This window comes from Haliotis asinina, chromosome 8, assembly GCF_037392515.1.
Source record: "Haliotis asinina isolate JCU_RB_2024 chromosome 8, JCU_Hal_asi_v2, whole genome shotgun sequence".
In the NCBI taxonomy this organism is placed as follows: domain Eukaryota; kingdom Metazoa; phylum Mollusca; class Gastropoda; order Lepetellida; family Haliotidae; genus Haliotis; species Haliotis asinina.
In genome coordinates, this window is record NC_090287.1 from 16901610 (window position 1) to 16914144 (window position 12535).

General features: G+C 38.8%; 2 protein-coding genes across 12 annotated transcripts in view; both read right to left on the reverse strand.

The window, feature by feature from the left end:
* LOC137294895 (ADP-ribosylation factor 5-like) overlaps positions 1–4899 on the reverse strand; it is a 174852-nt gene extending 169953 nt beyond the window's left edge. Inside the window, exon 1 of the mRNA XM_067826065.1 lies at positions 4890–4899. The gene's annotated coding sequence lies outside the window, so the exon portion shown is untranslated. The remainder of the gene's footprint in view (positions 1–4889) is intronic.
* The window catches only part of LOC137294889 (homeobox protein six1a-like), a 96118-nt gene that overhangs the window by 31391 nt on the left and 52192 nt on the right, over positions 1–12535 (reverse strand). For 6 of the 11 annotated variants that reach the window (XM_067826042.1, XM_067826039.1, XM_067826038.1 and 3 more), the window contains one exon: positions 1202–1243. The exons of the other annotated variants lie outside the window; for them this stretch is intronic. In XM_067826042.1, the coding sequence (XP_067682143.1) occupies positions 1202–1243 (42 nt within the window). The remainder of the gene's footprint in view (positions 1–1201; positions 1244–12535) is intronic. 11 annotated transcript variants of the gene reach the window in all.

The window sequence follows — 12535 nt, forward strand, 5'->3', positions numbered from 1 at the left end:
AAAGTATAGAATATTACCTATATAAATCCCCTAGGATTTTAAAAAATGAAACTAGACTCGTATCTATGACTCGTAATAGGAAACGTCTTTTTAGAGAATTGATATATGTCTTTGCTAAAGTGACGAATCAAAAAGGCGGTGTTATGGTTTCGTGTTTACCCATATGAATCGATCCGGGCGGTACAATTATGCCTGTGAGATTTAGACCTTCTGAATATTTTACCTGGGTGGTGAGATTTCAACAAACTAAATATTTGAACACCTGGTCAATTTAGCTCATTTCTGCATCGGCTCTAGAGATGAGTTACAGAAAATATTGACTTTGACAATTGCGAGATGAATTATTAACCATCAAAACATGTATCCCAGCGAAAGCATTATGCATGAAACGGAATCGCGCCACATTTACATGACCAGAAGCCAAATAATCGACAAATATTTTCTAGGGGCGTGTAATGCATCTCTTCAGCCAAATGACGCCCAATTAAACATTATTTACAAGACAAATGGCATATTATTGTGCCTGGTGTTTAAGTATGTAAATCACACATACAACATTCTTTTTTGGATTAAATGTATGTGCATTTCCCATGCATCAACATGAAACTAAACACCAACACACTATGACAACGTGAAATGTATATTAAGAACGTATTTCGAACATATATGAATAAAACAACAAAATAAACATGCATTTTCTAGAAAACTAAGTAGTGTCAACATGCAAGAGAGGAAAGGGGAAACGGATCAGGATGTTGGCAGGATCACTATGGCAACTACTCGCAGAGGTGGGGATAACATATGTAACAAAATTCTTAACTTTTCGACGATCTTGAAACTCAGTTTCAATGGTCATACAAAAAGTATTATTTCACACTAAAAACATCAATAACTAGTATATTACCATAAAACAAACTTTACAATAAATTGAAATTTCACGATATTCTGTATCATGGTGTATAAATTACTTTTCATTTACATTTCTTCAGAAATACTCGAACATTTTATTATATGATAACCCGCATAAAGATTCTGTTTTGTTAATTCTGTTTTAAAATGATATGAATGCAACTAGTCCAAGGGAAAAAGTGTGCAGGTGCGCACGTGAAGGTGGGTACAGAGGGGTACAGCCAGAGGGTACAGAGAGGGACAGCCACAGGACCACAAGGGAACACCATCTAAATGGGAACAAGAAACTAACCTTCTGCAAATTTATGCATAGATCTCCAACTCTCCAACGTATCTGATAGAAAAATATAAGTTAGAAAATATAAGTATTTCATCTTAAGAACAAACGAGACAACATGTATTTTCATATGAAGAGATTATTATTCTATATGCCAGAGAAGTATAATGCATGCCCACTCTCTCACTCGCTCGCTCACTCACTCACTCAAGCAGCCTAGTCTGTAATGGATGTATTGTGCAGTATGAATGTACAACTTTAATGTATAGCTTTGGCATTATCTCTGTTATTATGATGCGTTCGTGGCGGATGTGAAGGACATTGTCATTACTGCATATGGGCTCTGGAGGGATTTTGATGATTTTGTTCATTGTCACTAATATTCCATACAGTGGGCGGCACTCGAAAATAGGGTCCGAGGTGTATGTAGTCGTTTAAGAACTGAAATTGACCACGTTGAGTAGCGTACCATGGGTCCTGATTCGAATCCCAGATGCTGTTTTTTAGTCAACATTTACCTGAGACCTCCATCCCTTTAGGCTGTCCATGTCACATGATGACCATACTGCTCAAAGCACCGTTATCCAACTCACTCACTGACATCCAAGTTATCAACAACACGTTAGTTTCAACTAATTGTGTACAAAACGAATAATCTCAGCTATCACCCCAGATGTCGCATGTTGCCACTACCTTGTCGTTCGCATTATAATTATGATGAATTATTAAGCACGCTGTACCTCATTTTAAATGACCATGTCTTAGCCATGCTCATATTCATAGCTAAACAATGGTTTCCATTCTAATTTCCTTTAAACACGCTCACGTGAGCCCCCAGTGGCAGCCAAATACCCGTAGCACCAAGCCGTAAATGCATGCCAAACAGTATCTTTGTAATACAACCCACCGTCACGCCATTAGGTGTGGTACTACACGAAAACCTTTAGTAGAGAATAGGTATAAATAACTCCACGCTTAACACTAAACGACCTTATAAATGAAATTGGACGTTCTGTTTCTAGATGCCATACATCGTGAAAAGGCTCAGCTCTTCCCGCGTGGTGAGAGAAATACGAAATGTCCCGAGCCTCTTCGTTTGAAGTCATATCAGCTCCATTTAAAACTAGAGAAATGCCTTAATTCATTTATGCATATCAAACAATCCTTCATCTTGCACGTGCAAAACGTGACACTATTATCCAGGCACTAATCAATACGAAAGTTGTTGCCATCGATAACACAGGGCTCTCGCTTTCTAATCAAGAATATCTATCTTAACCATTGCCACGCTTTGTACATAGCAGCTTTATCTTACATTGATCGTTGATAAATGTCAGGGCGGAGAAACAATATACCTCTCCGCTTCCAGCAACAAAAGCCTGGAGTAGCGTTGGGTCAAATAACATGACGTCGCTCTGTTTATCTAACGCTAATCAACGTCAGTGACGTTTAACACAGTCGCCGACGTAACGTCGTTGAGCTTCTTACATCGTAGTCAAAATAACCCGTAACCGACACCCTTCCCTAAGAACGGGCAGAATTAATGAAGACGATGTCAGATAGTTTATAATTAAGACGATGGCAGCGTTAGTTGAAACCCAGCGTCAGGCAATCTGAAATTGATCCTGTGGTATAAATGGCGGCTATAGTTAAATATCTCGCTATGGTGTTTGTACGTATGTTTTTCTTGGAACTGATACGAGGAAGCTATTCCGAAAGAAGTCAAATTCATTTCCCAAATGAAGGTATGAGTTGCCTATTCTAATTGATCTAACTCCCACAGGAGCAGAATCTGGACTAGAAACGCTATCACACTTGGTCTGGCTTCAGAAACCCTTTTGGCATTGCGTCTACTAAATAAACGAAGGGTATTGCTTCTCTGGACTTGCGCACGGGTAACAATACACGTTGTGTTTCGCTTGTCGAGATGTCGCGGACACCCGAGACAGGACTAGCGTTGGTCAAATTTGAATTTCCAATTATCAATGACCGGTCTAAGACAGAGTGACATCGTTTTAAGTAAACACCCAAGGTGTCAATTTCAACTTCATGAGTTTCAAGTTTGATTGGGAGCGTCTGGGAGGGAAACGGGAGCCATATTGGAGGGAAGATATCGACAACGGGAGCAATTGGGATGTTGTGTTCGAGAAGGTTGCATGTGCTGGTGGGAAGTTGTGGTTGTGTTGCGTTATGTTATGCTGCATGCGTTGGTGGAAGGTTGTGGCTATGTTACGTTGCATGTGTCGGGAAAGGTTTGAGGTTGTGTTACGTTCCTTGTGTTGGAAGGTGGTTGTGGTTGTCATAAGTTTATGTTACACGCGTTATGAGGGGGGTGGAGGGTTGAGATGGTTGTGGTTGTGATACGTTGCTGGTGTTGGTAAGAGGTTGTGGTTGTGCTATGTGGTATACGTGGTATGTGTTGTGAGGTTGTGTTTTTTTCAGTGTTGCATGTGTTCAAGAGGGTTGGTTGAAAAGCTCATGGACACCACCAGTCAGTGACAGGTTTGGGCACACGGATTAACAAGACAAATTAAGACTCGGCATGTTGCCTCGACCATGACGTACTCCATACACAACGGATATAACTCTAACGGACAGCGGTCATTCATCACGATCAACACACAGACAGACAGAGAGAGAGAGAGAGAGAGAGAGAGAGAGAGAGAGAGAGAGAGAGAGAGAGAGAGAGAGAGAGAGAGAGAGAGAGAGGAGAGAGAGAGAGAGAGAGAGAGAGAGAGAGAGAGAGAGAGAGAGAGAGAGAGAGAGAGAGAGAGAGAGAGAGAGAGAGAGAGAGAGACATTCCTTCTCTCCTCTTCCTAATGTTTTTGACGCCTACGCTGATTGTCGGTCGCGGCGTGAATAATGTCAAAGTCTATGAGTACAGGTCACGTGCCTTCATCATTTGCAGTGAAATCATTTTTTAACATTTTTTTGTGCTCCCCGTTTTTAACTTGGTGCGTATTTCACTCATTGAAAGCAGGAACTCGCCAAAGATTAATGGTGTGTTAATTAGTTTAACATCCCACTGATATATACAATGCAACAGTATTCCTAGTGTTTTTGACGGCTGGCGATACGTAAATGAGATTCCCAGAAATCGCAGCAAGGATGACACCGTCTTGGGAAAAGATTACTCTTGTTTGTGGAGATTGGTGTATCGACTTGGATGGCACATCTTGTGTACATTTCATGAAATCCGAAACCATCATTTGAAAATATATTCTTCATGGTCAATTGAGGTTGTCAATTTCAACTTGGGAGCAACATTTGATTGACTATCATTGATGAAATAGATATGCATACATTCCTAATGTTGATATCACTTGTTCATTTCATCACAGCAGTTTTCAAGCGTCCCTTAAAATTAATCAATGTGCACTCGTAACTTAACTCTTTCCACGTCCAAAACAACGCATAAATGTGCAATTAACAAATGTTTTAAAACACTTAACTGTAAAATCACACAAAGAGCAATAAACGTGTTTTGTGATCTATTTCAATATACTGTCATCAATTTCAATGGTGAAATCAAGAATGCCTACCTGTAACATGCGCTCGCTCAACGACAGCTTGGTGTTGTAAATGACATATATTTCACATCTGCGCATGTCAATACATTTTATATTCTGTCAGTGTGCTTGACATGGATGTTAAATGTCACATTCTAACCCTGCATCACTACCATCACAACCACCACCATCACTCATCACCACACAGTGTACATTTCAAACTGATTTCAATTGGTTCGACACAGCAAGAACGTTATGTAGGTCAACTCCCGAGGGAAATTATATATGAATTACCCACATTAAACTTACATTACTTTCTAAAACGAAAACAAAATCTACTTGTATATAACACTGAACATCGACACCTATAGTGATATCTCATTCAAAACCTACAAGGTGTCATATCAAATAACCAAACCGGAAGTGCAAGCATATTTCCCAGAATTATAAATTTGTTGCAGGTTAGTCGTTATCAATGTCGCAAAAACAACGCCCATGAGTTAATTACCGTTATAACGCGGATGAGGGTCATGTTGGTGTGCGACGTCGTTAACAACCAAGCCACACCATGTCCGCTAATCCCGCGGAATGAGACCAGGTTAATAACATCACATAGTAATAACTGCCTATCAGGGGTATCGCACGGAAAGCATTACTTGGATTTATAACGAAAAGGGGACTCTTAATAAGGAAGACACCCAGTTCGGAGCATGTGAAAATGTTTTGCATGATCGAAAGCCATTTTTCTTGAGGGTTTTGCTTTATAATCATTTCATGCACAAAATATGATCTGCTGTCTTGTTATTTCCTGTTAAGATATCCTAAGTGTGTTTTTGAAACATCTCGTGTACTCAAGTTTGATTTATGGGGCAACCCTAAATTTGACAGTCTCAGGATCATTTGCTTAGTATTTTACAATTTTCCGAGTATATTACATACAGGTACGCACAATCTGGAGACGTGGTCACGCAAGGGTCAAATAAACTGATTACTAGTTTCAATCATAATTCGTAGATTGTATATAAATACTAAGAACAAGTTCCCCCTATGAAACAATGTCGCCCTAACTTTCGGCTTATCTAAACTCTGCTTAATATTCATATGAATAAAGTACAGTCGCGGACGTAACTAACAGTACAGCCTTGGAACAGCTGATAAGGACGTTGCATTAACTTATGGAAATTAACTTGTCTCTCTGACAAAACTTCTGTCAAATAAACTGTAAACTTATTGCAAGATAAATGACTCAAGCAGAAATTAAACACCGCCTGTTTTACTTATGTACTTAAAAAGTGAAATTTTCACCAAATTTTGATGATTACGATGTCTATCAATTTGAGAAATATGACAAAAATGAGAATGAAAAACATCAACTGACTTAAGCATTATCATTGTTTCCGAAAGTGACATCTGTAAATCACAATAAGTTAAGTTTTAACCAAGCGATTTATTACATAGAAGGAATTCACTTGAAGGCTGTGTTTCAAGCATAGGGCTTCAATGTGCCATAAATCCAGTGAGATAAATAGGTAACTATCACCCTTGCTTCCCTTGCTGGCTTGACGGGAACTCTACACCCCGTGAGCGGTTTTCCTTCTGCTAAGAGTGTTTTTAAAGCTTTGTCAAGAATGCCACGGGGAGCTGTTTTTCACATGGGACGTACCTACAGCCTCAGAGAGCGCTACGTCAATTTCAAATAAACACTGTTGTCAATTTCAGCGTTGCCGCCTTTGAAATCTTGAATGTTATTTGCAAAAATTAGAATTTCATTTAAATTGGAAAATACAGCGAGTGAGTCATAAAATGATTAACGGAATTTGTAACGATTCTTGACAAGCAAGGCTAGATATGTTATGGTACAGTTGAATATTTACACATTTGAAATACTCACTCCACATTTAAGCAATAAAAGTTGGGATATACTTGTATGTAAGACTACTATTTGGATAGAAAACGGTGTCATTACGAACAGAATATTTTGCAAAATTATGTTTTTGAATAGATGAATTTGGTTGTTTTGTACCGTTTTTGTCAAAATCAAAATGAATTCTATACATTCTCAACTTCTCATGTTTGTTGAATTAATAAGGGGGTATTTAGAATAAACATGCTTTAATAGTTTAAAGAATTACTTATTGACAATTACATGAATGAATGAACATGAACGTTTGACCTTTGCAATAAAATCATCAAATATGCACTTTCTGGGCACCGTGGTGCCATTTACCAATGTTTTCCGCTGACGTGTTACATATTTCACAACGCCTTCATGAACAGCACGAGCAATAGTCACGAATATATTCTATAGCTACGAGTACAAAAGCGGTTTGGAGAAAACACTGTTATAATAATTCAAAATGAACGCCAAAAGAATATTTGTTTTCTACAGTCATGAAACCAAGTCAAACTATGAACAGACATGTTTTATACAGCCTGTCATGTTTTAGTAGCACGTGACGGGTTCCAAAGTAAAATTACAGATTTAGTGATACCAGGAAGAACAGGTTACCAAAATGAAAATGATCATGTTTTCTTATTGTGTCGAGACAATGATAATAACGGAGTGTCACACACAAGGCAAAGAAATAACCAGATTCAAATCGCAGGTTAGCATAACGACTGCCAGTGGTCACTCGAACTGATGTTTGTAATCTATCGTTGTCTTGTGAAGACCTGGTTATGGCGACAAATATGATTGAAAGCTTATTCCGGAATCTAATTTCGAAATTGAAATGATAATAGGGAAACAATAGGCAAGATTGCCTCGCATGAGTGTCAGGTTTCGGATAGAAAAATACTCTTGATAACCCCTGTGTGCTAAATATGATGAAAAAGATTAAAGCGTCACTTGATAGCAACAACATGGCGGACGCACATCCTTATCCATTTCCCTATCGGAGTCCAATGTAAGCCCTCTCATCGTCAGATTACTAGATTATCGGATTAGCAAACGGGCAACTATGAACCAAATCCCTCAGCATACCCGTGTCAAAACTGGTTCAATCAGGATATATGGTTTAAAAAGAAGTTTGTTTCAATATGGCGGCCTTGAAATACGAGATTCAAAATGGCGGCGTTTTGACGTCTGCTCGTTTTTGGAAAAAGTTTGTAAAATAAATAGATTTTCTTTTTTTCTGACACTGATTGACAAATAATAACACATTATTTTCAATTTAGACGGTGGTTTAGCAAATTGAATGCAAAAACACATGTCTGTACCACAAGACCGGGGTATTCGGCTATAACAAGGACCGAAATATTTGCCTGTTTTCACATACTTGGGAAACGGAGAAAATGGTTTTAGCATCCTTTGGTTGATGCTACATTAAACAGCTCATTAATGAGACATCCTTCCTGTCGGCTCGCTGTTTGTATGCTCAGGCCATGTTTCGAAATTCACCAGTCATATCGGTAATTGTTATAAATCTATGTTTTTTTCTGCAGCGAAACTCTGAAGGTGGCATTACTAGCAAATAAAATGTGTTAACAAGTCTCATAGCGAGATGGATGACATATTCCATAATTACTGTTAATAAAAGAGACCGAGACAGATACAGCCAAATATTAATGATAAGGTAATTGGTACCTTATAAAGGTTTTATTGTGAAACCTGGTAATTTGTTCGATGTGAATTTCAGTCAGGGCAGTAGGTTGCAAAGGGAGACAGTGGGCAGCTGCTCTCCCTAGAATTTTTGTACAAATTATATTTTGTAGATCAAAGTATTGATACAACACTCTTTTAATGTGAGTAGGGTCCCCTCACGCCCCCTCCCCCTCCTCCTCTCCCCCCACCCCCACCCCCAACAACAGGAAACGTTACCTACGGCCATGTCATTCCAAGATGTTTGGCACATGCTGTTTGACTCTGCTGTCAGTCATTAATTGCTTACTAGAGTGAGACACATTGCACAAACATTTTGTTCATTTGTGCTAAGGATGGGTAGTAAGTTGAAAACAAAAACTTTTCGAATTAGCATTCTTCTTGAGAAAGTTGATCTTCGTGATTGAATGGAAGGCCCAACGATAACTGTTCCATCGCATTATCAGGGTAAAGAAAAACATGGCAGTTCTAACACACCCAAAAACTTCCTCGACTGGAAAAACCATTATCCGCGTGCACAGAGCTGTAATAATAACTCCACAGATAAACGGTTTCGATGACTTGGCCAGAACATTGACCGTTAGACAGGCCATGCTCATCTACACCAATTGTCTCCCTTGGAGGTTACTAAATACATCGGCTACATCAGAACATTTTCCAAGTTGCGATTGTCCGCGAAGGCGTCACCCCAACGTTACAACTCTACCCCGTCTAATATTTCCAGCCCGCTTGAGATGTCTAAGACTGAAGCGCTGTTTTCCCGACAATACAATGTGCTGGACACGTGTTCTAGGCCCAAAAATGTAAACTTTCAACATAAATATTGGGACTGTTTGCTTGTCGGCCCTAGAGATACTAAGAGTATATCTTACAGGCTCCACATGCGGACATGAAATAACACGAAAGGCGACGAGGTTTGGGGAACATTTGTCAAGTTTGCTAGCTTTGATGTTCTTGAGAATAATTTACCATGAAGTTTAATGTTCTCGAAAAGCTGAACTATTTATTGAGATGCGTGTACATAAGTGTAAAAGATTACGAGACACTTGTTTCGAGTTTGGTGTATCTATTGTCAAATGTAAAAATGTATTGACGAGGGCTCTGGTAGTTGTGACTGTAAAACCAACCAGAACAGGGAAGAGCTGTCGAGTCCAGCTCGTTTTGAGAATACTGCGGTAAAACTACAAATATCTTTGAGTCCGCTTTTTGTGGGCGCCCATTGTGATAGAATTTTATAGCCGTGTGTTTCTCTTAGAACGAATACTTCAGTTTTAGGAATTTCTGATTTGTTTGTTTTCAACACTTGACATTTTTCATTTCTTCCTTGGCTTTAAAAAGAACCAACCAAAATGATTTAATGAAGTGGGAAAGGGGAAATAACCCGTGCGACAATCTTTCTTGTTTCTGATTGGCTGTTGAATATGGAAGCCTAGATTATATAGCGTTTCTCCTGCATTCAAAGTTCAACACTTTTAATACAATTCAGGTTCAAAGTACAGTTGGAGGAAATCTCTCCAACTGGGTTAATCTCTGACTATTAAAAGATAATCATGAATATTCACACGACCATAAACCAAGATGGCGCCCTCAATACAGACAAGTCCTGGGTCCTATAATTAGAGCCATGAACATTAGCCAATGATTGTAGCGGATTAAAACTGACCATCGGTCACTTATAGGTTGGACAAAAGCCATGTGGAAACAACCTGGTGCTTGCTGAAGTGTTTAAATGATTTTACAACCGACTTTTATGGGAGGAGTGTTTATAAAACTCTGTGTATTTAACTTGACCTTTGATGACCAGTCATTATACTAATATCGAATAAACCAAATGTAGCATCTTGTCCACATTTATCAGAAATAAAATCGTGTGAATGTTGCTCTCTCTCGCTATAATGTACATATCTTCCAAACCAAGACAATAGACGTGATGTTATCAGAAATTTTTATGATAAAATGAATGATCAACAAAAATAAAAAAATGAAATCTCTGATTGTACCTTGTTAAAAATTACAAAGCAAACACGTTCTTTCTCAAGACCACCCATTAACCACCCCTCCTCCCCCAACACATTATAATTAACGTTTTCACAAAAAAAATAAAAATACATCGATAAAAATAACCGTTTTTCACCCAACGCAAGAGCTAAACATGCTCCTCGTGATAAAAAACCAAAAACATCAAAACATAAAAAAATCATTGTAATCCGAAAGTGATTGATTTTATACAATAACGTAAAATCGACCCCATTATAACCTGTTTCCACAATATATTGCAAAAGAGGGTGTACTGAAAGCACACCTGCTACGTTGAGGGGGATACTATTACCAGCGTACGTTCAACCTTGAATTCGCATCGATCTTGGAAACCGATGAGCAGGCACAGAAAATAAATTTATGACCTGATTTTGCGCCAGAATGATTCATTAAGTGTCAAGAACGAGGTAAATGTAAATCGACTCAACTGTTTTATCGTAAGATGGCGACTGAACATAAATGATCGTCTTTTTATAAGGTTTTTGATCCTCGTTTGTTTTGTATTTGGATCTGCAGCGTTTTCAATTTTTTTTTTTATTTTCACAAAGTGTATTTAAAATTTAGAAAAAAACTTTGATGCATATGAATTTGTCCAAACATGTATGATTTATGAATATGTTGTTGGTTACTTTGTGATCTGTATATTTGTCTTTAATCTTTATTGTTATATAATATTTGGTGTGAGAAAACGTCATGAATCGGTGTATCTAAAATCTTATTGATGAATTTGTCATTGATGAATTAACGAATTATTCTTTAAATCAACCTACTGATCAGCCAAATACCCAAATCCCATGGTTGAAGTACTGCCGATTTGACGTTAAATATTAACTCACTCACTCATTCCCCATGGTTTTCCTTTAGCACGTTATCTATCGAATATATGTACGCAATGAAAGGAAATCATAGCTATGTATATGGAATTGCCAACAATACTGTTACAAATCGGTGTCCGTTCTCCTGCAACGTCATCGTACGTTACATTTACAGACTTAGGTCACATCACAGCAAATTAACCACTCCCAGCACCCTATCGTCTAGCCCCCAGTGTGTTAACAAGATCATCACAGTCCCGAGGAGGAAGAACATCAAAGATCAAAACCTCATCAATTTGTTTATGGTGTAACGGGGCCCATTTTGCACAAATCCACAGTATTTTTGTACAACAAAGAAACAGGAGAATCTTTCTTGTAGGTAAATCTGAAATCTATAAAGAACAAGGCGGTCTGGTGACTCCAGAATGCAACATCTCTCTGTTCTTACAAGCCTATCGTAACAAAAGAAGGCGAACAGAGATTTTTTAATGCACGCTTGATCTTCAAGACTTTTGAAATCATCTCAAATGTCGAACATCCTCGTTTTCTGGGCAAAAAGCTTAAAGTTGTGTTCGCTTGATCTCTACTGTAGACTCGTCTTCTACCTCTCTAACCTTTACAAACCACAATTGCTTTAAATTGTCAGAGATCTCAGAAGCAGACGACAGGTTTATGCGAGAGCACTGGCCCTTGCTAGCCTGTCGTCTGCTCGGAGGACAATGACGTCTGCCGGACGGCGAACGCGGGAATACGTAGTCATTGTTCAAAAGTTCTGGTAGATTGGAAACTGTAACCCTTCATTTAACACATAACAACTCCCTCCTTCGGTTTCTTCGCGCCCTGGACACAAAAAACGTAATTCGAACCCATATGTAGGGGAGCTAACTATGTCATTTACCCCGATGTCAACGTTGATGGGCGTCATGCGAAACCGTGACGTTTTCTCTCTAATGAAGGTGGTCTGAACTGGTTCATTGTTCTAAACATAATTGAAATGGGTCAAAAATTGTGTGGTCGACAGGAGCTGTAGAGTAGCCGTCTTGCCCACGTCACGCGTGGTGTCAAGAAATTCTACACTATAATTAAGACCCATCACCCCTACCAGTACTGATCTAGCAATGATCACCTTAAAACCTTCCACCCCAAAATGTGTGGTCCAGGGATATAGGACCCTTGTGATTTATGACCAGATAGACAGATCTTTAAAGAAGGTGATTTTATGAAATTGGCTCATTTCCCGGGCGTATTCTCTGTTAATGGCCCTGCTGTAACATGGAATGAGAACGGACAGGTTACGAAGACACCGTAAGCCCAAATAATTGGATGTTATCAACCTGCCAAGATAGCCACCCGATTGGCCCCTGCTATAAGGTCTAATTAACCTTCA